The 26,837-nt window shown below is 43.4% G+C and overlaps 1 protein-coding gene across 1 annotated transcript; it reads right to left on the reverse strand.

The window, feature by feature from the left end:
• Positions 1-10,238: 10,238 nt before the first annotated feature.
• On the reverse strand, positions 10,239-26,069 carry LOC309374686 (carbonic anhydrase 13-like). Its single transcript, XM_081919876.1, has 7 exons — positions 25,915-26,069; positions 20,296-20,493; positions 18,738-18,856; positions 16,021-16,116; positions 14,687-14,749; positions 13,318-13,473; positions 10,239-11,954 (listed from the first exon to the last, which is right to left on the reverse strand). Exons 1-7 carry the CDS (start codon positions 25,943-25,945, stop codon positions 11,841-11,843), a joined length of 777 nt encoding a protein of 258 aa, XP_081776002.1. The 5' UTR covers positions 25,946-26,069; the 3' UTR covers positions 10,239-11,840.
• Between the last annotated feature and the right edge of the window lie 768 nt (positions 26,070-26,837).

A 26,837-nucleotide genomic window follows, 5' to 3' on the forward strand; every position in this document is an offset into this window, starting at 1 on the left:
GCAAACCTGATGACAAATTCAGCGGTGGCAATGAGGCGAGTGATATGTCCATGGTTGCCTCTATGGCTGCTGTCGTCATCCAGGGACATCTGCACAAGACTGATACCAGCACAAAGTGTACCCACCAAGAACAGCAGCAAGCAGTAAATAACAAGATAGTATGTCTCCATTTGCGTTTTTCCTCCCAAGTCAAGATGGTGGAGAGATCTTAAAGGTGACACTTTTTTTTTTAACATGAAGGCTGCATGACTAAAGTTCTAGTAGGAGCTGCTTTCAGTCTGTGCCTTTAAAACCCTTTGGGGGCTGTTTTTGTGTGTTTCGTATTATTCATACCAATATGAACAGTTTTCAGTTAAGAATAAACTCTGCTGCGACCAACTAGATGCTTTGAGAAAATCCACAAGCAGGACTTCTAAGCTCAGTGGCACCTTCTCCACTTGTGAGGTATGCAGAGACCTCTTCCCTCTGGTAGTAGAGGGAGAACAACCAGCCAGGAAAATTGTTATCTTCCACAAAATCTATCCCACAGGCCAGTCTTAGCCTTAAAGCACTAGTCCACTTTAAATCACCATGGGTTTTGTACCCAAAGAATTCTGGGATCTGTAGTTTGTCAAGGGTGCTGTTAGGAGACTTTAATTTCCCCCACAGAGGTACAATTTCCAGAGTTCCTTGCAAAAAGGGATTGATTGTCAAACCACTCCAGAAATTGTGGCTATGTGAGGGGAATAAGGGTCTCCTAACAACTCTCAGCACGGGACGCGGGTGGTGCTGTGGGTTAAACCACAGAGCCTAGGACTTGCCGATCAGAAGGTCAGCAGTTTGAATCCCCGCAACGGGGTGAGCTCCCGTTGCTCGGTCCCTGCTCCTTCCAACCTAGCAATTCGAAAGCACGTCAAAGTGCAAGTAGATAAATAGGTACCGCTCCAGCAGGAAGGTAAACGGCGTTTCCGTGCGCTGCTCTGGTTCATGCTGGCCACATGACCCGGAAGCTGAACGCCGGCTCCCTCAGCCAATAAAGCGAGATGAGCCCCGCAACCCCAGAGTCGGCCACGACTGGGCCTAATGGTCAGAGGTCCCTTTACCTTTACCTAACAACTCTCAGCAACCTTAACCAACTACAGATCCCAGAATTCTTTGGGGGAAAGCCATAGCTGCTTAAAGTGGTATCATAATACAGTACTTTAAATGTATGGTGTGAATGTAGAAAGCAGATGTGATGCACTAATTACGATAATAGAATAATAATTCTTCTAAACGTATAGCCCTTCTCAGTCCTTTAAAATAAAATTAGCAGGCAACACATCACATTCGTGAAGTTCAGACTAAAAGCATAACCTGGGAAGATATATATGCTATCTATCTATAGATCTGACCCTCAAAGAATACTGGGACCTATATGGGACATCTGTCTGTCTTGAGAGAAAATGGAGTGCGCCTCTGAAGGGGAAGTCAAACCTCTGGAGAATTGCAGCACCTGCTGTGGCTGCAGAGAAAGGTAATTCGTAACTGTTGCTTCCCATGTTGTTTTTTGCTGTGTTGGCAGCACGGAAGTGACCTCTCTGAGGCACAAGCCTGGGCGGTGTGTATGGAGGTCCTGGGTTGCTCAGACAACAAGACCCCCATCTCAGCCTCGCTGATGTGGTCCAAAAGAAAGCAGAGCAATACATTTAGCACCAGCTTGACTGCAGGACTTGCCAGAAGGAAGTGTACTGGGCACCATCCAACCATGTGGGGGACTCCACTCTAAATTTGTGCAGGGTTTATTCCTTAACCTTTCTTCTCCTGAAGATGTCCCACAAGAAGGCAGGTATGGATTTTTCCTCAGGGTTTACTCCTGAAGCCTTTCTCACAAATGAATATAGCCACAAGACAGCAGAGGTTTAAGATCAGAGATTTCCTTCTCCTAGAAGGGCCACCTTCCCAGACTGATACGCCCCATCTGCTAAGGGTGTAGGTAATAGTAGCTCTGTGGCCAATGCCATCCTGGGTATAGGAGAATAATGGTGGATGTTTCATATAAATAGATGTGTGTATGTTCAGTTTTTTGGAACACAGTGGTACCTCAGGTTACATACGCTTCAGGTTACAAACTCTGCTAACCCAGAAATAGTACCTCAGGTTAAGAGCTTTGCTTCAGGATGAGAACAGAAATCATGCTCCAGCGGCGCGGCGGCAGCAGGAGGCCCCATTAGCTAAAGTGGTGCTTCAGGTTAAGACCAGTTTCAGGTTAAGTACGGACCTCCGGAATGAATTAAGTACTTAACCTGAGGTACCACTGTACTGTTCATCCCAGCTTATATATTTCCTAGAAGTTTAGCTGTTGGGTGTGATTTCATTTTGTGCTTCCTTACAGATTTGTAAGAGCTCCAAATATACATTTGCACTGAGGTACAGTGGAAAGCGACTCAGCTATTAAACGCATACAGTAATCTCTGAAATACAGAGCTGCCTAAATTCCAGGCAACGACGAGTGCAGCTTGTTGATAATTCATGTATCTAATCTTCAGGACAAAAAACCTGCCCTTCAAGATGCACATAAAATGGAATCTCTGACATATTTTCAGCTAGCTTTCCTGTCCACCCCCAAAGGAAATACTATAGAAGACCAAAATGCACAACTTAAAAATGCAGCATTTAAAAGTCTTGAAATCACTAACTTTCCAGGAATTTAGATTTTAAGGGATATATTTTTATTTTACTTCATCAGGCAAAATCAAGTTATATACTAGCACACTGTCAAGTTACTTCGGTGTTGACCACAGTGACTCATAATGCCACTCAACTAATCCGCCAGGGCTCTGGAAAACAAAACACGTCTTCGTAGAAAATATAAAAGGGAAAGGCATCAAATCCTCTCTGCATAAGTTCCAATACTGTATAAAACTTTTGAGCAAACTCATTTTCTGAATGCCAGTTCTTATGTGGGCAAAACAGTGCCATCTGCTCACAAAAAGGCTGTATCAGAAGACTCCAGGAAGCCTCAAGCTTTGCAAAAGTACAAAAAATCTTTAGGACAAATCTTGTTATAAGAGACGCCCCCCCGCCCACCCAAAAAACAGACCAAAGGCCCAATAAGGGCCAAACATAAGTGGACATGGAATGCTTACTAACCTTGGGGAAAGGGAGGGGGAAAGGAATGACAAATCTTTAAGAAGGGCAAGGCTGTCTGCAAGCTAAATCCTGACCAGGGATGGCACACAGTAATATTTTTCTGCAGGTCTCAGTTGTAAAAGCTGCAATGTTGGAATTCTGGTTATGTTCTTAAGGGATGGGGAAATCAATGGATATGTGGCACAATATATTTAAAGTGATCTTATGTATTAGTGGGGGACGCGGGTGGCACTGTGGGTAAAACCTCAGCGCCTAGGGCTTGCTGATCGCATGGTCGGCGGTTTGAATCCCCGCGGTGGGGTGCACTCCCGCTGCTCGGTCCCAGCGCCTGCCAACCTAGCAGTTCGAAAGCACCCCCGGGTGCAAGTAGATAAATAGGGACCGCTTACTAGCGGGAAGGTAAACGGTGTTTCCGTGTGCTGCGCTGGCTCGTCAGATGCAGCTTGTCATGTTGGCCACGTGACCCGGAAGTGTCTCCGGACAGCGCTGGCCCCTGGCCTCTTAAGCGAGATGGGTGCGCAACCCCAGAGTCGGACACGACTGGCCCGTACGGGCAGGGGTACCTTTACCTTTACTATGTATTAGTGAGCGACTGGTTACAATATTGCTTGCATTCTTTTCCTTTGGTCTCCGCAGGTAAGAAAGCAAGAGACCTACTTTGTAAATGAACGCTAACCATCTACAGAGAGATAGATCTGTAAGCTCTAAGCCTGTATAGATATATGTCAGGAAACTGTGAGGTTGTAAGATGCAAATAATAACACAAATGAACGCAAGCCAAAACCCAAACTATTCCACACTTCTTGCGATTCCTTGTGACTCTACGTTGTCAGAGTCTGCAAAGCTTTGAAATGAGTACTGAATTGGGTTGCAATGACTTTGAAGTGAACTACTAGAAAAAAAGGAAGCCTCTCAGGGTAAGGTGGATTGCAAAGTGTCTCCCGTCAAACCTATTAAAAGGAATAGGCCCATTGAACCAACGAACCTGCATACTTCCCTAAATGTCAGCGCAATATAGTATGACAGGAGCCATCAGGGGCTATCCATTACAACAATAGAGCTGCCAAAAGCAACAGGACCCCCCACCCTGCTTTCAGCTTAACATTGCAGAGGTCACACAACCACACCGGCTGCAAAAGAGCTGATCTCACGGGAGTTTGGGGGCTACTTTGGGCTTCAGGGGGAGCCAGAGGTCCTTGGTGCCATTCTGGGGGTGGGTGAGTGAGTGGGAAGCTCCTAGGGGTCATTGAGTGCAAATGAATGACTCTTGCATTGCAAGCATGTCCAGACAATGCAGAACTTTGAAAGAACACAGGACGCTAATGGCATTTGGAGTTCGGCAACAGCCACACTTTCCATGCCCGTAATCTGAAACGAGCATCCCAGTGTCATAGCTAAACTATCTGCACCTGATCTCCTTTTTAGACTTATTAGATTTATTTCCTATTATGTCTGTGCAAAGCCCTGCATTTACAGGCATTAATGTTTGAATAAACTCATCTAATCAGAAGGCTGCACAGCAATTCTATCCAAGCATTTCACAACTGGGCAGATCATCCAATTACTTCCCTATATAAATAAGCCCATGTAACAGACCTGGGTTCCTGGACCTGTCAGAGCTCAGGGCAGCTGCTCATGGTTACCTTCAAGAATAGGCTGTCCTCCCTTCCCTGCCGTCCCATAAGACCAGAGAAGCCCTGATCAGCATGGCATGGTGATGGTAGTGGAGAATAGGTACCCCAGATCCAGCCATCTCCTCTCCAGCAGTTCCTTTATCCCCAAAGTGGGGAACCTTTTTCAAACAGAGAGTCACATTCCCATCGGGGCAACCTTTTGGTGGTCACCATATGAGGTTGAAGATGTTGGCCTAGTATGTAGCACATGTGAAAGACAAATTCCACGTGGAGATCATTAGTAAAGGGACTGAAAATAAGACTGTGGTGGTGCACTACACCAGCGTGGTGTAGTGGTTAAGAGCGGTGGACTCGTAATCTTGTGAGCTGGGTTTGATTCCCCACTCCTCCACATGCAGCTGCTGGGTGACCTTGGACTAGTCACACTTCTCTGAAGTCTCTCGGTCTCACCTCACAGAGTGTTTGTTGTGGGGAAGGAAGGGAAAGGAGAATGTTAGTTGCTTTGAGACTCCTTAAGGGGAGTGAAAGGCGGAATATCAAGTCCAAACTCTTCATCATCATCATCATCATAATGCCATTATACATAACTATGGGGAGGCCATAGTGTACAGTTCTGACTGCCTCATCACAAGAAGGATATTGCAGAACTGGGAAAAGTTCCGGAAAGGGCAACCAAAATGAGGAGACATAATGGAATTGCATATAATTTCCAGGCACAGGACTACTACTAATGAGTTAACCATGTGCTCTGTCAGGTATTTCCACCCACGCATAAAAATCTATTCCCTTGCAAGGATTACGCATGCTTCCGCCTGCTGTTTGAAACCCAAACTGGGGACCTGCCCCATTGCGACCCCCTTGGCTGCAAACCCTCAAAACTAGAACATTAACTGCAGTTCACAAATGCTGTTCAACTTTGACACACACAGACCAGGGCGGAGGCTCCGCGCAGTATCAGGCTGAACACTGCTGCCCTGTGTGTTTGCTGCATATGATGGATACTGTAGCAAAAAGAGAAGGGGGGGGGGGAGAGGAGAGAGACTCGATGTTCTCGGCGGACTATCCACAGCTTGCTAAATCATGAATTTGCACGTACCCAGTTTGGCTGGTGTCGCTGAGATACCAGAAATATGTGATGTTACCTATCCAAAAGTCCCTGAGTGGCAAAGCTTCTGTTCCAACATTCTACTTGGTAACACTTAAACCAAATTACTTCTCCCTCGTTTCAACTTCACTTTGAACTATTGCATTCGTATTCAAGGAGGCCTTCCTTTTGTTAGCTTCTGAATGTAGCTGTGAATGTAGTACCAACATTTGAAAATGTGCTGCACGTTGCTGCAAAGGGACTTGGCCAAACACAAGGAAAGGTTGAAGGTTGTATTCATTTTGTTAAGCATTTCAGCACAGTCCTTTTACTTGCTAGGGTCTGGGGCACAGGGCAGACACAGGACAAGCTGTGTATTTTGCATGCATGCATTTTATTTATTATTGCATTTATATTCCACCATTCCTCCAAGGATCTCAAGGGGATGTACATCGTTCTTCCTCTACCCATTTTATCCTCACAACAACCTTGCGAGGCAGGTTAGGCTGAGAGACAGTGACTAGCCCAAAGTCAGCCAGGGAGCTTCACAGCTGAGTGGGGATTTGAACCTGGATCTCCCCAGTCCTGGTCTGGCACTCTAACCATTACACCACACTGGCATGCTTGCTGTATGCATGGATGAATAGATTTGTTGTCTTTCCCAATCCCTTCCCATTACTTTGCCTGTGTGCAGAGAACTCCAGAGTCAAACCCAAAGCACAGTCCCATAGAGATTCAGGAGCGTCCAAGCTGAGGTATATAACCATGGGTAGTTGAGCAGACACAGCACCTCAGCTCTGCTTCCCTTTTGCAGCATCTGGGCTTGATGAGGCAGGTGACCCTCACCTGTCCTGAGCCTACTCCAGCTGATGAATCATTCCGCTTTTCCCAGAGTTAGCGAGCCCCACCTGGCCAGCTAGAGAGCTGGGCTGTGGGCCTTTGCCTGCCTCAGCCTCCTGCAGCACCTTTCCTGCTGCTCCCTAGGCCTCAAAGCCTGCCGTTTGCGTGGAGACAGCCGCCCTTCTAGCTCTGATGATGGGTCCTGCTGCTCTGGTTCCTGTGCACTGACCCCCACCATATTGTTATCCTCCATCACCCTGTGAGTACTTCCTTCCTCATCCCTTTGCCGGGGTCCTCTGCCTCCTCTCCATCATCCTACCCATTCATGACATCTATCACTGAAAACAATATACAAGAACGTATTATGTTTGGGGTGATGGTTTTGCAAAAAATATGTATATTAGGCAAAATTGTGTACTCTACATCAGAAGAAATTCAAACTCAAAACGGTGATGAATTGCCACAAGGACTTTCACTTTACAAATTGATGTGGAAATGTGGAGAACTGAACTTAAGACTAGGAAAATTAGAAACTAAGAGACCTCCAAATTGGCAGATTTGCCCACCTTCTGCTCTAGGAACAGAAAAAGTGGAGAGCGAAACTCTGTGTGAAACATCAGTGGCTCTGCTAGGCGGGTTGTTAGGTAATGCTTCCTTCTGAGGGGATATGATGATGCCACATTAAGACCATTACATCTAGGGGTTGTTGCTAAAATATCTGGCAGTGAAACAATTAAGATGGTGGTGAAAGGATTCGGTTGTCTGTAGCCTTTCGGTCTGTCAACACATTTCATAGACCTGTTTGGTTCTTCCTTTTTTTATACTGCTGCTTCATTGTAAAAGGATGAATGGTCTTTGAAAAAGCCTTGTACTTGAAAGGAATTTTGATACACACTCTATATTTGAACCATTGTTTTAGTCTGCTGCATTCTCAAGAGGCTGCTCTCCTAGCAATGAGCAAATAGTTTTAATGAAAGCTGAAAAGTTACAAGCTTCGGAGCAGGTTGTACCAGTCTCTGCTTTCGTCTCTCTTGTTCTGAGCCTTTGCTGCAGGTATTAGTACAGGCATCTGTCCCATCGTTGTTGTTCTTAAATGCTGACAATTGTGAATTGTCAAGCCACTGCTGTATGCCTTTTGGCTGTGCTGTTTTAACAAAATAGAAAAATGTTGCTACAAACTCAGCTACACTATCTACTGTATTTCTGAATTCATCGCCATCCAAAGCTATATCTTGTTTATTTTTACCTGTTCTTACCTTAAAAGCTATGGATATATAGTGAGTGAGCAGGTCTTGTACAAAGTTTTTTTTTGGGGGGGGGAATAAATCAACAGATTCCTCTTTTAAAAACCGACAATCCAAACTCTAATTATTCCATGTACAAACTAAGTCAGGAAGGAGTCCATGACAAAGGGAACCCTCCACAAATCTGCTGAAACAGAGAGTTCCACACATCAGCCTTTTGTAATAATGTCCATATTATGACAAATAGCCTTATTCCACAGCATAATCCTATACATGCTTCCGGAGCTCAGTGGGGCTTAGTCCTAGGAAAGTGTGAACAGGATTGCAGGGTGGCAATTAAGAGAATTGAAGTTGATCTGAGTTACATTTTGGATGTGGGTGGCGCTGTGGTCTAAACCACAGAGCCTAGGGCTTGCCAATCAGAAGGTCAGCAGTTTGAATCCCCGCCACGGGGTGAGCTCCTGTTGCTTGGTCCCTGCTCCTGCCAACCTAGCAGTTTGAAACCATGTCAAAGTGCAAGTAAATAGGTACCACTCCGGCGGGAAGGTAAACGGCATTTCCGTGTGCTGCTCTGGTTCGCCAGAAGCGGCTTAGTCATGCTGGCCACATGACCCGGAAGCTGTACGCTGGCTCCCTTGGCCAATAAAGCGAGATGAGCACCGCAACCCCAGAGTCGGCCACGACTGGACCTAATGGTCAGGGTCCCTTTACTTTTACTATCTTGTACTTTACTTGTACGTCCCATGAATTCACCAGCCTTTGCATGAAAAAAGGGTTGTGATTACCTCTTCAAAGGAGTCAAGTGCTTTTCTTGATTTTAATTGTCCATGTATATTTCATTGCCGTTTGAATGGCTTAGCTCACTAATCATCTTAAAGCTAACCTAACTTCAAGTAATAATAACCCATACTGTATAGTTATAGATCTACATGTTGAATATTACTTTGCTTGTAGTGACACCTACTGATTGAAAGGAGCTGTTTACTTGCTTCAAAATCTGTTGACATTTGTCCAATTAATTAGCGAAGTCTTTGTTGAGCCCTGTTGAATGGAAAAATTAGAGCATTTGTGCTATTTTTTGTATAGTTATTTTATATAGCTATTTTTAATATAGTTGGATTAACCCATCATTTCTGCTGAACACAGAAAAAGCAACCTTCCTCGTATGTACAAGGTTCAGGGATCTGATGCTGGCTCCTTTTGACCCAAAATGTAGTCTTTGTGGTTTATATTTAAGAGGTGACTTGTACTCCTTTTCCTGGAGTGTGCTTGTGGATGAGTAAAGGGAGAAAGAAATCAGTTTGAGATAGACAGAGAAAGTGGCGGTGAGCTTTGAGCTCTGGAAGGTTAAAACAGCTTGGGGTGTTTGCTGCCTCTCTGGGGATCTGATGAGGGGCTGTGAATCTGCTGGCTGCAAGCGTGCTATGCTGTTTACCTTTACTTTATTGTATGTTCAACCTATATATTTGGAAATAAACCAAAATGCTGTAAGAGTCCAGTGGCCTCTCCTTCAACGGAAACCAAACCCAGTTAAGCACTGCTCCAGGATGTCTCACTACTTGGGAAAATGGAGGAATAAAAGCAGTAGGGTGTAGCCACAGATTTCTTGAACTGCACAAACACAGTATTCTTGAGCAGCAATATGCCTCAGCAGCTAAGACAACAGATGTAATTTTATATTTTGAGCTGCCCTGAGCTCTGCGGATGGACGGCAGTATACAAATTTAATGATGATGATGATAACCCAACATTAAACATTTGCATCAGTGTATCTGTCGGTAACAGCACATTAATATTACTAAAATGATCCAACTTCATGATTTGTAAATGTTTTGGTTAGTCTGGGCCAATCTGGTTTGCTGGCAGTGGGCACACAATCTCATGCATGCCTATGCAGAAGAAATCCCCACTGAGTTCAGTTTGGCTTGCTCCTAAGTCAGTTTGCACAGGGCTGTGACCTGAGTCTTGGCATCCATCTTATTTTGAGTTACCACAATGAAGTGTACAATGCCACATTTACCCTCACTTGGAAGCAAGCCCCACTGAAATCAAGGGAGCTGACTTGCCATCCATAGGCGTGTACTGTAAAAACTTGAGTCACAAATTATTTCTGGTGTAGCAGAATCCCATTGCCATCAAGTGGAACTTACATCCAAGGAAATGTGCCCTAGGACCTTAGTGTAAGTTTTTTGCACCTGGACTCAATCCCAACTTGTTTCCATTTACTGTGCAATTAAAAAAATGATTCTAACAGGCAACTGAGCCTAGAGCAACATGTTGATCTATTCATGTGTGCAGAATAAAAAGAAACAAACAAATCATGAAAACGTTTGGCTCACTTGCTTTTATTTCTTTCATAAATATAAAGTTGCAGAATAAACTCAATTTATTGCTAATAAATTATTAGAACACCCCCCATACCATTTCTCCTAATATGAAAACATGCAATCAGCCAATTTAGGTTCACTGTTTTCCCTCTGTCACAAAGCAAACAACTTTAGAATCTTCCATGCAGCCATTCAGACAACATGAAAATATTAGGTACAACTCTGGACTGAATATATATATGTAAATATACCATAGGCAAAGCATCATTAACGTCCCGAGATACAGACATGAACATGCAATAGTGCACACACACACACGTTCTATGAACTCATGTCTCTACTACTAAAGGTAAATTGGAAAAATGCCCCTCGTGACATTGCTATGTTAGCATTGCTACACCTCTTCGCCTGATACTTCAGTGGCTGTGCATTTCATGGAGTGGGAAAATTCTGATATGATTGTCACGTCACACTTTACCCCCAATAATTAGCGACCATGAAGATGTGGGGCAGCAGCAACCACACTTCTCCTTGTAGTATCTAATTAGGCCTCAGCTCCACATTTCGGCCACCAGAGGCTTCTGCTCCTTAAAGGTGCTTTGCTCAAAAAACCTCAATTCCTTTTTTAAGGCTTAAGGTATTGAAGCAAATGATGCAGAGCTACAAGAATTCTGAGGAATTGGCAGTTTTTGACGTAAGTGAGGATGCCTAAGTCACTATCTAAGCCACAGCTAAGTCACACTTATTCTCTAGATATGGCCTCTGGCAAGGAAGTTAGGAAATAACGTGGCTCATTTTTTCCCTTCCACTTTGTAGGGGGTAGGAAAAGGGGGCCTGTGGAGAATGTTTGGAGGGATGGCAGGAATCTCAGGTTCTCTATCATCAGATCCCAGCACATCTATACTATGTATTTAAGTGGGTTTGAACCTCTGTGGTTTAACCACTAAGATTTTTGCTAAAGGACACCCAGTGTTTTCATGCAGGAATGCTAGTGGTAAACCCAGGGCAAGTTGAAATGGATCATCTGGTTTAACCCTCTGCCTTAGATAGACCACCCCACAACCAACATTCCCAACTGATATCTGTCCAACCTAGATAAGAGAGCATCACCATACCTAGCAAAACACAAGACTGGCTCAACTGCTACAGCTCTGAAAAACTCTTATTTTGCTATAACTAACTGTATCTTAATCAACCACAATACAATACCCAATCTTATTTACTACAACATAAATCCTATTCTTTTTATTGAGTCGTGAGTGCCTGTCTATCATAGTTATATAGCAACAAAACAGTATCTATTAATTATAATACCTTAGCGTATTTATGGATTGCATGCTAAAAATTAGGGGAACAATCCAGGAAATCTGAAGCATTTTAAGGTCTGCCTATTTCACTTGAGAAACATAAGCATGGGCTTATACCTCTCCCTCAAAATACCTAGGACTTAAAAATGCTTTCTATTTACTGAAATCGGGACCTAATTAGAAGGTATCCTTTAAAAAAAAATCATCAAAACTTAACATAACCTATTAAAATGGGTTCCGCTTGCTAGATAGAATCAGCCATTGCTATGAATTATCCTTGCTTTTTCTCCCCTTCAGTTTCTTCTCACTTCCCGGCCCCTTAAAGGCTGCGGCGGTCTGAAGTTTCTCAGCATGCAGAAGGCAGCTTCTCCCTCACCAGTGCAGAGGAGGTTGCGAAATTTGGCTAGCTGTGGACGAAAATGGCACAAGATTCAGCAGGGAAGTGATTCAGATGCCCAAACTCAGCCCAAAGTTCAATTACATGCATCATTTAGGTTCCCCCAATCCAAAGCATTGCCCCAATTCAAAACCTTCTGCGTGCGTCAATGATTGGGAGATTATAGAACCCCTTTGTGCTTGATGTTGTTTATTATTCAGTAGGAAAGTAGCTTTGTGTGCGTGTCTATCTTTGCCTGTTCAGAGACCCTTAAATCTGTGATGGCCAAACTTGGCCCTCCAGCTGTTTTGGGACTACAATTCCCATCATCCCTAGCTAACAGGACCAGTAGTCAGTGATGATGGGAATTGTAGTCCCAAAACAGCTGGAGGGCCAAGTTTGGCCATCACTGTCTTAAATGAACTGAATAACCTACTGTAGGTGTGGCAATTCTGCCAAGAAGTTCAGACCTCATTACAGCAAGGGGACTCAGCTACATTAGTCAAGAAACAGTGTTTTGAATGTGTTATAAACATGCACCACCACATGGCGTGTGTGTGAGAGAAAATTCTAAGCAATTTTCATAGCCTTTTATTTCTTTTGCTATAACAATTTAATTTCTGACTTATTTATAGCTTTTTTTTCTGTGTGCAGATCCACCCAGGAAGGCTTCACACACATCCTCCTACTGCAACACTGTATAAATGTTGAAAAGGTATATACTGCTTAAATCCATTCACAGACACAAACTTGCAGACTTCCCACAGACATCTGGTTGGCCACTGTGGGAACAGAATTCTGAGCTAAATGGGCCTTTGGCTTGATCCAGCAGGACTCTTTGTTCTGGGCACATTATGCTGCCTTGGATCCTCTGAAGAAAAATGGGTTGTAAGAAATATTAATAAATTCATTAAATCACTCTGAACTTGTACAAATCTCATATACATTTTAACTAATCCTCACAATTTCTGCCAGCCACGTTGAAAAGATGGGCTGGGGTCGGATTTATTTCTAATAACTATGCTCAGGCCTGCAGCCTTGAACTGTCTGGACTTTTAAAGCTGGTGGCAGGTATATTCACCTAAGATCAAGATACAGTCGTACCTTGGAAGTCAAACGGAATCCGTTCCGGAAGTCCGTTCCAAAACCAAAGCGTGGCTTCAGATTGGCTGCAGGAGCTGAACACGTCGGATGTTCAGCTTCCAAAAATAGTTCGCAAACAGGAACATTCATTTCTGGGTTTGCAGTGTGCGGGAGCCAAAACGTTCAAGAACTAACCCTTCAAAAATCAAGGTACACCTGTATAGTTGATTGTAAATATTCTTGTGGGTGCCATAGGCCTGGTTTTAAACTTGAAAGATGTTATTCTACAAGGCAGAGGTATTAAACCGCACCTGCTCTGAGCAAACGCTTATAGGCTCCCTGAGAATGATCCAGATGACACTTTCAAGAAGAGGAGGAGAAGTGAGGGAGCCAAGGTAAGTCCAGTAGTCCAGTGAATGGGGCAGCAGGCAGGAAGGATCAAAGTTGGTGAACCTGTGCTGTTTACCCTGAGGAGAGAAAGAAATGAACAAACACTGCCATACGCCATTTCCTATCTACCTTATTGCTTTTTGAAGAGGGAGCTGCGCTAGTCTGCTGCAGCACAAATAACTTGGTGTCTTGCAGCACTGTAAAGAAGAACAATTTCTGGGGAAAGGGGGGGGACCTTTAGGCAATGCTTTCTAAAGGTAAGAGCTATTTGTCAGCAGACCAGACTGCCTTGGGAGGTGATAGGCTCACTTTTGCTGGAGGCATTTGCAGAGAAGCTGGAGGGCCACCTGTCAGGCACTGAGCAGAGAGTTCAACTATGGACTCATCTACACGGCTGCAAATAAAACACTTTAAGTGTGTTTTAAGTGCAATATACAATGTGACACTAGATGGTGATGGTGAGCCTTATGGAAAATTCGATGTCTTTTTAAAAACGCTTTAAGAAAAAGCATTTTCAGAACGTATTTTAAATGGGTGTAGATTCCACCTTAAGCGAGAGTCCCTTTCAACTTTAAAGTTCTATAATTCTATGAGATGAGTCAAGAGATTCAAGTTAAGCGTTTGTAATAACGCAACATGCAGAATATGCTTGAACGGCTAAACATGGCAGGTTTTCTGCATGTGTGCCCTGTTCATTCAGCAGGAGAAGCAGTGTGGGTCTGCCTCTTGTTTCAAAGAACAAGGAATTGGATATAGCCAGCAGAGGCTCCATGAGCACCTGAGTGTTCCTATAGCTATGTTGAATGCTGACATATGTTTTGATCTGATGGTTGGCTTATTCTTCATTTTTTTATTTTATGTTTTAAATAGCTGTTTTTAACTGGTAATTTTATTGTCATCGTTTTTGTCCCCCCCCAAAAAAAATTAAACTGCTTTGAGGTTTTATTACAGTCAAACAGTCGATAAATATTGTGAAATAAATAAATAAATACATTGAAGAAGGTTGTGGGCTGTGGAAAACACCGAGAGCAGTATTCAGCTGTCTTGCTCCATCAACATAAGGACTTCCTGTTGCGCAAAGGGACTTCCCCCTTCTCCCCACTCTGTGCATGCCCTGCAACGCTCCTCTAGGGGGCTCAGGGAACCCCCCAAAAACAGTTTTAGGGGGTCATGCAGGGGAAGGAGAAGTGGGGTTTGGAAGTCCAGTCGCATAAGTGGAAATCCTTCTGCCTTCAGGGATAGTTCCTTAGTGCTGCATTGGATATAAACCCAAATTTAGAATTAACTTACCTTAATTTTGATGGCATCCAAATGGTCTGTGATTTTCTTCAGCTGCGAATTGCATTCACCCACCTGTAAATACAAAGATCAACTTATTTGCCTTTCTTAGGGAAGCTGACAGATTTGTAATTTTTCATTTTGTTGATTCTTTTAAATTTATTAACTGCTTTCTCGTGAAAATGCTCAAAGCAGTGTAGAAGGTTTAAAAACTATATTAAAAAACGCCTTTTTAAAGAAGTCCAGAAACATGAACAATTAAAAATGGAAATATTTCCAAAATATTAGTTAGTCCTTCTTGGAACATGTGTCAGGTGTGTTGTTGTTTTTTTTAAATCATTGAATCATACTAAAAGTTGAAGTTCTGTGAACCTTTGAAAAAGAAATTTTAAATAGCATTTGCTGGTGGGTCAGGGTCAGGACTGCAGGGAGAAGCGTTAATTCTTTCTTTTTGTGCCACACACCTGACATGCCCCCTCCCCCAACCAATGATGCTGTTAGTTGTGAGAAGCAAACTTCTATTGATGCAAAAAGGAACTTCACTCCATGTCAAACATCAGCTTCAAGGGAGGGGATTATTTGTTGGGGCTGAGCAGCAAGAGGAGTTATCCCTCTTCTCTACAGTTCTAATCCTGGTGTTGTCGTCCGTCTCTCCCACCACCCCTTATGTTTATTTCTGTATTTTTGAAACACTAAAGCAACATCAAGTGATGCATTTAGCACTGCATGTAGTCTGGCTCATAGCTTCCCTTTACATTTAACTTTAATGTTTCCGAGCACAATTCAAAGTGTTGGTGCTGACCTTTAAAGTAAGGTTACCAGATTTTTTTCAGTGAATATGGGGACACTTTTCAACTTCAGTCGGAATGGATGGATTTTGTCAGGGGGCTGATTTGTAAATCCAGGGACTGTCCCTGGGAAACGGGGACACCTGGTAACCTTACTTTAAAGCCCTAAATGGCCTCGGTCCAGTATACCTGATGGAGCATCTCCACCCCATCATTCTACCCAGACACAGAGGTCCAGCACCAAGGGCCTTCTGGCAGTTCCCTCACTGTGAGAAGAGAAGTCACAGTGAATCAGGCAGAGGGCCTTCTCGGTAGTGGAGCCAGTCCTGTGGAACGCCCTCCCATTAGATATCAAAGAAATAAACATCTATCTGACTTTTAGAGGACATCTGAAGGCAGCCCTGTTTAGTGAAGTTTTAAATGTCTGATGTTTTATCATGTTTTTAATATTCTGTTGGGCGCTGCCCAGACTGGCTGGGGAAACCCAGCCAGGGCAGGGCATAAATAATAAATTATTATTATTATATACATTTAATCCCCCTATTCGAAACCTCTCACCTGTAAGAAAACAGCCATGACTGCTAATCCATCTGCCTGGCCAGCAGCCTCCACAAAACTGGCGTATTTGTCTGCGTTCCAATGGACCACATGGAGCTAGAAAGCAAGACATGTACTACCATCAATCATCACTTTACTGAAGCCACACAACTTTCCATAATATCTCACGAGGAGTATTTGGGACTAGTTTAAAACTTTTTTTGTTTTTACAAGCCATCTTGAGGTATGAAGTCCTTTGGAAGCTCCATGCTTCTTGGTCCAAAGCTCTGAAGATCCGTTCTAGCCAGTCCTAGTCTTGGCCATTAAAAAAAAGCAATGAAACAGTCTCTGGCCTGTTCACATGCCAGCCCTGCCCACTAGGCCATGCTCCCCACCCTCATTTTCCCCTCGACAGGAATCCTCAGATATACACGCTGGATTTGAGGGCTTACACAAGGTCCTTGGCTGCTACGGAAGTGCAAATGAGTAAAATATATGAATTCTGACTGCTCAGTTCATTAAATCATTCCGTATTCTGGAACGTAAAGGTGTCTCAAAGCACTCGCACTTTTAGGTTCCCTTTTAAAAAGCTGGACGGCACAACTTTTTTAAAAAATTAAGCATGTTACAAAGAGGAAACAAATGCTTTCGGTCGGAATGGCTTTTATTGTAATGGAAAACAACAAACGAGAAAGGACACAAGTAAAATCTGAAACACTGTGGGGGAGGCCCATTCCCAATGGCTTGTGACTTCTCTTTTAAAGGATGTATGTATCTTGTCTTACCACCGCTTCTGCACCACAGCTTGTTGGAGAAATCTTTTAAGGCCTGTTTCTTGTGTGAATCACCACCATCATCAACATCATTGGCACTCCCGTACGCCAGCCCGCTGGAGAAACCTGGATCCAGTGGACAGGCCATCCCAGCTAAGTGGGACCTTGAATCCATTATCCTGTTGAGTTCATCTGCCAGGGGAAGTTGTGTCGTCTTCTTTGACTGCAGAGCAGCTCTTTCTTCTTGCATGTGCCAGTTTGGCAGAGGTGCATTCTTGCATTAAAGAGCCTTTTTCTTTTTCTTCATGGATCTAAGCACTGCAATCTGCCACCTAGCCACTGATCCTTCAGAAGACTCTCCACCTGTATAGTTATGCCTGGTTCTGTCTCAATTCTAGGGTCCTTTCTCCAAAACCAGAAGGGTTTCTCTATTGGTTCTTGAAGATGTTTATAACCAGCAGTGGGAAACCTTTTTAGACTGTCTAAAGATTCCTAGATATTGCCTCTTTCCATTTGGTTTCTTAGATGGAACTTATTTTTTTTGTTTTCCAGCTATATGTTTGTTTTGGAACATATTGTTTTCTAAGCACCTCTTATTAATTCTTTATATTCCAAATCACCTGGTTCCTGTGGAAAACATAAGTCTTTAAACACTGCAAATGTCATTTCCCACCCCCACCCCAAATTTATTTCCCCCACTGATTTTAGCCACTCAACATATTTCCCCACTTTTCTCTATTTCACTAAGGACATTGCTTCTCTCTGTCTTCAGCACTTGAATTATAGTACTTCCATTTCAGGTTACCATTCCATTAAAAATAAATAAATAACTGAACTCTTAAAAGTTTGCATCTTAATGTTAGTTAAACAGAAGCCCATTTACACTTTTTAAAGGTGGGGGAATCAATATTCCAAAGTGGTAAGTTACGAATAACGGCTTTGGCACGAGAAGTTCCATTTCAAACACTGAAACAACTAAATGTCAGAGGAAGCAACAATAATGAACACCCTGGTGCAGGGAAACCTTGATGTATCAAAAGTTTCAATGTGCACCTGAAGCTCCTTCACTTGGAAGTAATTCCTTGTTCATTTCAATGAAGGCAGCAGATACAAGTGTATATTCTTTTGAATAGAGCGGCCAACGCATCTAAATTACAGTGTGTGCATCAGAGTACACGATACCTTGACACTTCGTGTTTTCTGCACACAAGTGCTATAACCACAATGGATTCAATCATGCCCATGTTGCTTTAGGACATTTCCTGTTTATTGGAATGCTACTATTTTCTCAGCTTGTTTACAAGAATCCGACTAATGTTTTAGAATAAAATGAATTCCCACAGAAGCAATGGCAAAATGTAAACATTTCTGCTTTTCTATTCTGTGGCCTTCAGCAATAAACATACAAGACGGCCAACTCTCCGAGGACTGCCACACTTTATACAGCGGGTATGTCCTCCTTGTTTAGCACATGTACATGCAATGGATACTGCAACACTTGAAAGGGAAATGAGCATCCTGCAGACATGCGCTAGGAAGCCAAAGCATAGTGCAGCTCCTCCATGGGGGTCCTTGTGTGCTTACTGAGATGTGTCTTCCTTCAAATATCGGTGTCCACCAATATGTGGCAACCAGTGAAATTATATATGCTGTGTAATGAGCAAAGCAACCCCCATTAGTCAGCATAATTTATAGAAACTTTTCTGCGCAGTATACAAATGAAAGGCAGATTGGTAATATAGCTGGATGCCTTTTCCAAAAATGATAAGAGGCAGATTCTAGGGGAGTTGGGGAGGGAGAGAGCAGTCCTGGTGAAGCATAATGAGATTTACAACTGTAAACGAATGGTCTTTCCATTGCAGAAATCACTTCGACATGTTAGCACAGGTCTGCTTATCAAAGAACGGCTATAAAGATGCAGTCATTAAATCACAACTATTCATATAGTTCAGTGGAGTCCTTTACCTCTGCCGCAAATTTTGTCCCATCCACTGCATGCTCAGAGCCAATGTCATCACTGGGCCCCCAATGGAAGTGAATTTGCCGCAGCCTATAGTTTCCAATGAGTGGACCCCCACTCAGCACTATAAATATAAAAATGAAGGGTAGCATTGTTAGAATACCGGGAACCCATGGGAAACATGACATTTCCTTGTCACTGCCACAGGGCCAAAACAAGCAGGATGTGAAAGAAGTGGGACTCGATATCCCAATTTTAAAGTAGTTGCAGGGAAACTCTGATTTTGACCAGAGTCACAGCATTGGAGAAGGGCTTTAACCCCCACCCCATCCCAATTCTCTGGATCTAAATCTCCATCTCCACAAGAGAAAATGCAGGCAACATACAAAGGTGGGGAGCAATTTAGATATGAAACATGTTGCTGGGAGAACTGGTTAACTTGCCCTCTTCCAGCACTACTCCTCCGACCAAAACTGGGGACATAGCACAAGGCTACAGTTTCCCTGTAAATTCCCTGTTTCTCCTGGAAATTGCTGGACTACATGGATCTTTGGGTCGAATTTAGTAAGGCAGTTCTTAGAATTTCTGCATAGGTATGTGTATATGTTTTCTTCTCTAATACTAGCAGCAGAACGTTCTGTATAAATAAGTTTGCCCATCTGCTATGAAAATGTTGGTTTTTTTAATACTTCCACTACTGAACAAAATAACATCTGAAATTAGCAGGTAATCACTTGACTTGCTGTTTCATCCCCCTGCCCCTTAATCATCTGATTTGGGGGGAATGAGCTTAGGGCCGGGACATAACTTGCTAGCTGACTACAGGCAAAAGTGGAAACGAGAAATCTGAACTGCTCACATGAAATCAGACCTAGGATCAGAAACAAAGGCTCCAACTATGCTGCAGACTAAATGAAAGCTATGTTTGGAAGAGGAATTTTGCCAATTTAAACAGGTTTTTTGGTGGGGGGCAACTATTCAGCTCTCTTGCTGTGTATAAGACTGAAATATCTTCAAACAGAATGAGGCTAGGGTGTTTGAACTCTTGTAAATTCAGATAGATGCAATTGTGTATGTTATGAGAATTCTAAGATAATCTTAAACGATAGGCCTAGCTCGCAAGTCACTTTAAACCATAGCTAAAATAAACTATGGTTTCAGGTGAAATGAGCAGTGTGCTGGTACATGAGGCTCGCATCACTAGTGTTTTGCTCCTCCTAAAGTCCTGTCTGTCCTTGGTAAGCAGAAACAAATCAGAAAGCTTGCTTTGTGTTAAGTTGGTTTACCTCTGGTGATTTACCAGATTTGCAAACCAAGCCTATCAATTGCAACATTTCCTCAAACAAACAATGAGTGCTGGTTTTATGTCATGCCGAGCCAGTCTCTGGTTAGTTTCATCCCCAGAGCAGAGAAGGGAGGACCGAAATATGGTTTTTTGCCCATTCACAGCAAATCATAGTTTAAAGTGCCATGCAAACCAGACCATGTAATGTTATTTCACCTCAGGAAATACTGAGAACCGCCCTAAAAGGAAAGCATAATGAAATCTACCACAAAACCAACCTGATTTATTTTCAGTGTCATCGAATTCCACACTGGTTGAGTGTCCATTGTTGAGTATTACTTTAGCGGAGGAAGGGTCATAGTTAGGGTAGAGAGGACGCAGAGTGGGGTCATATTTGGTCGTCTCAGTTTGGATATCAATGGGAGATTGACGGTCTCCAGTGGCGAGAGGGAAAAGTTCCTTCCAGCGAGAAGGCCCTAGAATGTATTGCAGTAGAAAAAGGTGTTCATTAAAATGCATTCCAGGCAGCCAGAGAAACAAAGGAATTGTCGTGAGAAAGTAATCACAAGAACCTACCTGGATTTTCTTATTTTTTTCTTAAAAAATATTATTCAGATAATTAAAAAATGGATGGATCTAAAGGGATGGAAAGTACACCGCCCGGTTGTCTTTGGTGAGCTATAAGGCAGCTCTTTCTACATAAATATTAATTCTAATATGAATTAAATACCCAAGGATGCGGGTTAGAACCCTCGGGTGGGTCATTTTCTGCCTACTTCCAGGCATTCTGGTCATTAGGAATGCAGCAGGCACCTGAAATTGACACACATGCAATAGATTCAGAGAACATTTCCCCACGAGCTGATTAATGTGCAATTGACACATCTAAAATGCTTCATTCTGGTTCCATTCCTATATGGGACAGCTGCATATTTCTGCATCGCAGGGGGATTGAACTAGACTGTCCCTTCCAACTCTACAATTCTATGGTACCTTCTGAAGTGGTACAATCAATTCAGCTACTATCTCAGATCTCTGCCATTGTTACATAGCCACAGCTGACCAGGCCCCCAGCCGTTTGGTGGTGTTAACTCACATAATACATGCATATTTTAAATGACAGGGCTGAAAACCAATTTCCTAGGCTAGAGATCAGTTTATTAGGAGGTGCCAGCCTTTGAAAGAAAAAAAGAAAAACAAGTTCTTAGAATATTTACACTTAAATTAATTTTATGCCATTTAATCTGTCACAGCTATCTTCCAAGAATCCTGGAAACTGGTGAAGGGGTTAGACTGCTCTATATTAAACAACCCTCCCCAGTTCATAAAACTGCAGTTCTCCCAATTCCTTGGGGGAAGGGAAATAATGGTTAAACCACAGATACACCATCAGATACTAGTACATTTTTAGGTGCTTTGGTGACCAGCCCTGGAGATTTGTTCAGTTTTGCATGTTGATGCATAATGTAACATTCTAAAGAACAAAAACAAAGAAATGCTAGCAGGGATGGTAGGAGAATCAGTTCTAGTTATCAGCTTCCTTTTATTCAAGAATTCTTCACAAGGGGAGGAATAGCTCCAGTGTAGCCTCATATCCTTAATACTGTCAGGAATGCTTTTAGTGAAACTTAGGGTATACACCTCCTCTGCTATCCTACCGGTGGCTTCCAGTTCCTTAGAATGTTTGTGAAGATTATAAGCAGCCTTCTGGAGATCTGCCAGTCAGTTTCCAAGTGTGCAAATAAAAACGCCAATATTGATTCATCACAGATTTCCAGGGATCTTTGCTTTAATCCTAGCTGTAGGTCTCTAGCACCAAAGCGTTCCTCCCCTCCCAATACTGTTGGGAGCACGAAAGTTAACACACAAAAAATAGTTTTCACTTCATTTTAGCAGTATGAATTATAGCACTGAGAATTTGCATAGCACATTTCAGTCGTCCGGTGTCATTTATCTACATTAGCTCAGAAATCCTTACAACAGCTTTGTAAGGTAGGCAAGTACTTTTAGCCTAAGATTGTAGGCAGTGGGTTGAGGCTGGCTTACTTACTGAAGGCAACCTACTGAGTCCGACAAGATAACATCTTGACCCACTCTGGGCCTCTAATTCTTGGAAAACACCATCACACCTAATGTTATCTGGGATGCACAGTTTGTTCGACGTCAGACATGGTTCTGTCTCACCAAGATTATCTGTCCCGCAGGCTTTCAAACTGTGTTTCTTACCATATGTGGTAAGTCAAATTATAGCCCCAAAATGGGTCGACTACACAATTACTTGAAAGATTTTTCAGCTTATAGAATCACTTTAGCATATAGCACCAAAAGCACCATTTGCAAAGTAACGTTCCTACCACTGTAAATTTTAACCAACTTTTCAACTGTGCAACTTGTAAGTTAATTAAGTCTGCACAAGGACTTATAAATTGGTTTTTGTTCACGGAAAACAAGGAAGTATTAATTTCTGCCATCTGATTTAGAGTTCAATATTGTGCATGCTTTGTTTAGAAGTTGAGTCCTACTGTGTGCATATAGCAGGAGTTCTTAAACAGTGTGTGGATTACACTACCCAGGTCATTTGGTGACGCTGTGGTCTAAACCACTGAGCCTCTTGGGCTTCCCGATCAGCGGTTCGAATCCCTGTGACGGGGTGAGCTCCTGTTGCTCTGTCCCAGCTCCTGTCAACCTAGCAGTTTGAAAGTACACCAGTGCAAGTAGATAAATAAGTACCACTGCGGCAGGAAAGTAAACAGCGTTTCCGTGCACTCTGCTTTCTGTCAGGTGTCCTGTTGCACCAGAAGCCGTTTAGTCATGCTGGCCACATGACCCGGAAAGCTGTCTGTGGACAAATGCGGCTCCCTCGGCCCAAAAGTGAGATGAGCGCCACAACCTCATAGTCGCCTTAACCGTCCAGGGGTCCTTTACCTTTGTAATTTAAAGAAAGTTTGAAAGCTACTCATCTCTGTTACCATGCCACCCTTCTCTGTAGTAATGAACATTTTATCACCTGTTAACCACAGATGTGGAGTAGAATATATTTTTTTTTAAAAAAAAAACCAACTATTGAAGACTATTTCAGTTGTAAGGAAATGATCTGGTATTTCCAGTTCAGAACTCTTCTGTGTTTTCAACACACAGCACAGCTTGTAGTAGTACCACATCAGCCAAAGTTCCCCAGATCTCCAGTGCGCTCACATAGATTCTTGAAACCGGGGGTTCCAATCAGCAACTAGAACATTCCACACATTTTGTATGCAAAGCCCCCCATGAAAGAGAAAACACGTGGGGCATCCACTCAACATTTTGTATTCACACTAAAGCCCTGCGTGTCACTAACACTGCTCATGATGTTGCCAGTCATCTATTTAGTTTGCAGAGGAGGTACCTTGCTAAAGTATCATATATTATTAAGAAGACATACAATAAATCATTTGGTGTGCCACCATATGCAGCAGAACACAAAGCTGTGTCGTTGTATCTTCAATATGTGTCTTGCTAAACAGACCTCATCCATCCTTCTGTTGCATTAAGATTAGGCAACTGCAACCCAATACAGCATAGAGGGCTTTTAACAGTACAATCCTATACATCCAGTACAATCAGGAGCGAATCCCATTGAGTTCAATGGGATTTACTACCAAGTAGGTGAGTACAGGATTGCAAAAGGTAATGCTGAAACATTCCATTTACTAAGTTGCCTTGCCAGGTACATATGGACTAAGAAGTGCTGGTTTTAAAGTGGCATTATTAGTTAGATTATGTTTATTCCGTAAGGTAGAACAAGTATCAAAAGTCAGAGATGTCCCCCAGCTCATTAACTGAGCCTCCAGAAATTTAGGGAATGCAAAGATGTATTCAGCTTGGAGGGATTAAGGGATACATCACAAAACAAGGTTGTTTTGGTGCAAAAGGAAATATGTAAGCTGCACCCTAATTGTAAAAGTTGATTATTGGCAAACACCTTTCTCTAGCACGAGATGCTGTATTTTATATGCTATATCTTATACAAGATCCCTGATCCCAAAGAACCATGAGTTCAGTAGAATTCTCCAACTCCTGCTGTTCTACACTTTCCCCTCTCTAAATCCAGAGATTCCCTATAATATACTTTGAAAATCTGAATAGCGAGCTGCATTGACTGCATAGGGAACCTCTGGATTTAAGATTCTGGGAGGAGAAAGTGTGGGACATCAGTAGCTGGAGGGGAAAGCCATATGAAAGAGGGAGAATTAAAGGAAGCATGAGGAGTATAGAAAAGTCCATAGACTGCATTTGCAAGCAGAAATGGGGAATGCACACAGCGACACCATGAAATTAAAAAAAAGCTGAGTTCTGCAACTGCTCTGTTTTATTTTTCATTGTTGCTTTAATCCTTGTTCCCCATTCCTCACTTTGATCTTTAGCCATTTAATTATTTTTTTTAGTGTGCAGTATTAATTAAAGTAGAATTTAAGTTTAGAACTCCTTCACTCTATGGTATCGCCGCAAATCACTTGGGTGGTTCGACACCTCTGAATGCTTCATACAGGTTTGTGTTTAAGTTAAGTCCTACTGAATTCAACAGCGCTTATGCCCAAGTAATGGGGTTAGGACTGCTGCCTAAATCGCTCTAAAACATGAAGGCAAAATTCATACTGGCTAGAATGCATGTTTGGTTTCCCTCCTGCTTTCTGACATGAACAACATTCACACATAACACAAAGAATCAGAGTTGAAATACATGTGCTTTTGAGTGTCACAGAGAAAAGGTCTCATGTGTAGACGGCCCTAGCACAGATTTCAGAAGTTTTACAGAGTTATAGAGTCCTTTATAGAAGTGGAATAAACGCTGTGGAAAGTAATGTTAGTTCAGAAAATATTATTAATGCAATACCACAAAAAAGGAAAAAAGAAACCAATTCATGTTAAACCACCACTGTCTTGCATCTGATTTAGCAATCACTATATATATATATATATATATATATATATATATATATATATATATATATGCATGCAGGTTTTGGTGTCCTCGGGTGTCTTCCCGTGTAAAAGTTGGGGTGTCTAGGCGACGTTTCGACGAGGTTGGAAGGTTTCCTCCCCGTAGAGGTGAGATATTTGCTTTCGTAGATTTTCACGGGTACAGGAATGCAGGTTTTGGTGTCCTCGGGTGTCTTCCCGTGTAAAAGTTGGGGTGTCTAGGCGACGTTTCGACGGTTCTCGTCGAAACGTCGCCTAGACACCCCAACTTTTACACGGGAAGACACCCGAGGACACCAAAACCTGCATTCCTGTACCCGTGAAAATCTACGAAAGCATATATATATATATATATATATATATATATATATATATATATATATATGCCTTTCTTGCCCCCCCAAAAAACTGCTGGTTTTAAGTTTTGCACGCCTTGTTATCAATTAAGAAGTTCCCCGTTATCTCCCAGAAGCAGCAATGCTTAAAAAATCCCTAGTTTAAACCCCATTTCAAAGCGTTAATTTGTTTGGCAAATTGTGATTAACAGCACCTACTAGAGATCCACCCCTCTCCCACCTCCACTTGCCTACAACCGCCTAACTTGCAAACAAATCCTAGTACTGGCCCCACCGCACTTAAAAAAGTTGTCCGTGGCTTCTAACTCACTTATTGCACGGACTTTCCATGTCGCCAAGGCCCGAATTAAAAACAAACATCTGCCAGTGTTTCTCAACCTTTGGGTCCCCAGATGTTGTTGGACTATAACTCCCATCATCCAGGTGGTCAGGGATGATGGGAGTTGTAGTCCAACAACATCTGGGCACCCAAAGGTTGAGAACCCCCCCTCACCCCAGCCTCCCCCCCCGGGTCCCTACAGCCCCCTCCCCTCCTGCTCTGATTGCCCCAGAGAGCCAGCAGCAGCAGCTCTCCCCCCTCACCGTTGTGCTCATCGTATCCCCAGTGCATCATGGCTAGTCCCCCTAACGGGATGCTCTGGCTGGTGCCGCGGCAGCAGGGGCGCAGAGAGGCGGACGCTCCACGAGGCAGGGACCAAGCGCGCCCAGGGCGGCCCCGCGGCGCCTTCTTATGCTCCGCGCGCCCTGCAGCGCCGCGCTTGGCCGCCAGGGGACCCAAGCGAGGGCGTCGCGGCGCCACCCGCGGGAGCCCTGTCACTTGAGAAGACGCGGAAGGCGCAAGTTGTGTCGCCTTGCCTGGCCCTCTCTGCTTTCATATAGATGTATTAGAAAGCATTTCGAGGCCGATCCTCGGCAGCTTTACTCCGAGGTTAGCCCCGCACAAGCCTGCGGGATCAGGACCAGCATCCTGTCCAGCATCCTGTTCTTACGGTGACCGACTAGACGCGTGTAGGAACTAGGAAGCCTGCAAACTGGACGTGTGCACGGCAGCAGTCGGCCCACCTGCGATTCCCAGGGACTGCTGCAGTGGCAGTAGAACCTAGCTAGCCGTGCTAGCTAGTAGCCCAACGAGTTACTTCCCTGTAAGATGCGCAATGGATTAGGAACGTCGGGAGGGATTCCCGCAGGCTCAGCTCCCAAATACATCTAGGCCAGCTTTGGCCCCCGCCCGCCCCCCGCTCCCAGCGGGGTAGCCCTGCAGTGCGATCTGCTCGGAAGTAAGCCCCACTGAGTTCTATAGGACTTGCTTCTGTGTAGACACTGCAATCCTCCTAAACAGGAATATTATGAGTAAGAAGGGACTGGAGAGGGTGCTGTTAGTAAAACATCAGATCAGTCCAAGCCACAGCTAACTCATTAGTTGCACGATTGAGATGTATACAAGCCACACGGTAGCCTTCTCGGTAGTAGCGCCAGCTTGTGGAACACCTTCCTGTCAGATGTCA

Source organism: Podarcis melisellensis, assembly GCF_964234715.1.
Source record: "Podarcis melisellensis genome assembly, chromosome: 7".
NCBI lineage: Eukaryota > Metazoa > Chordata > Lepidosauria > Squamata > Lacertidae > Podarcis > Podarcis melisellensis.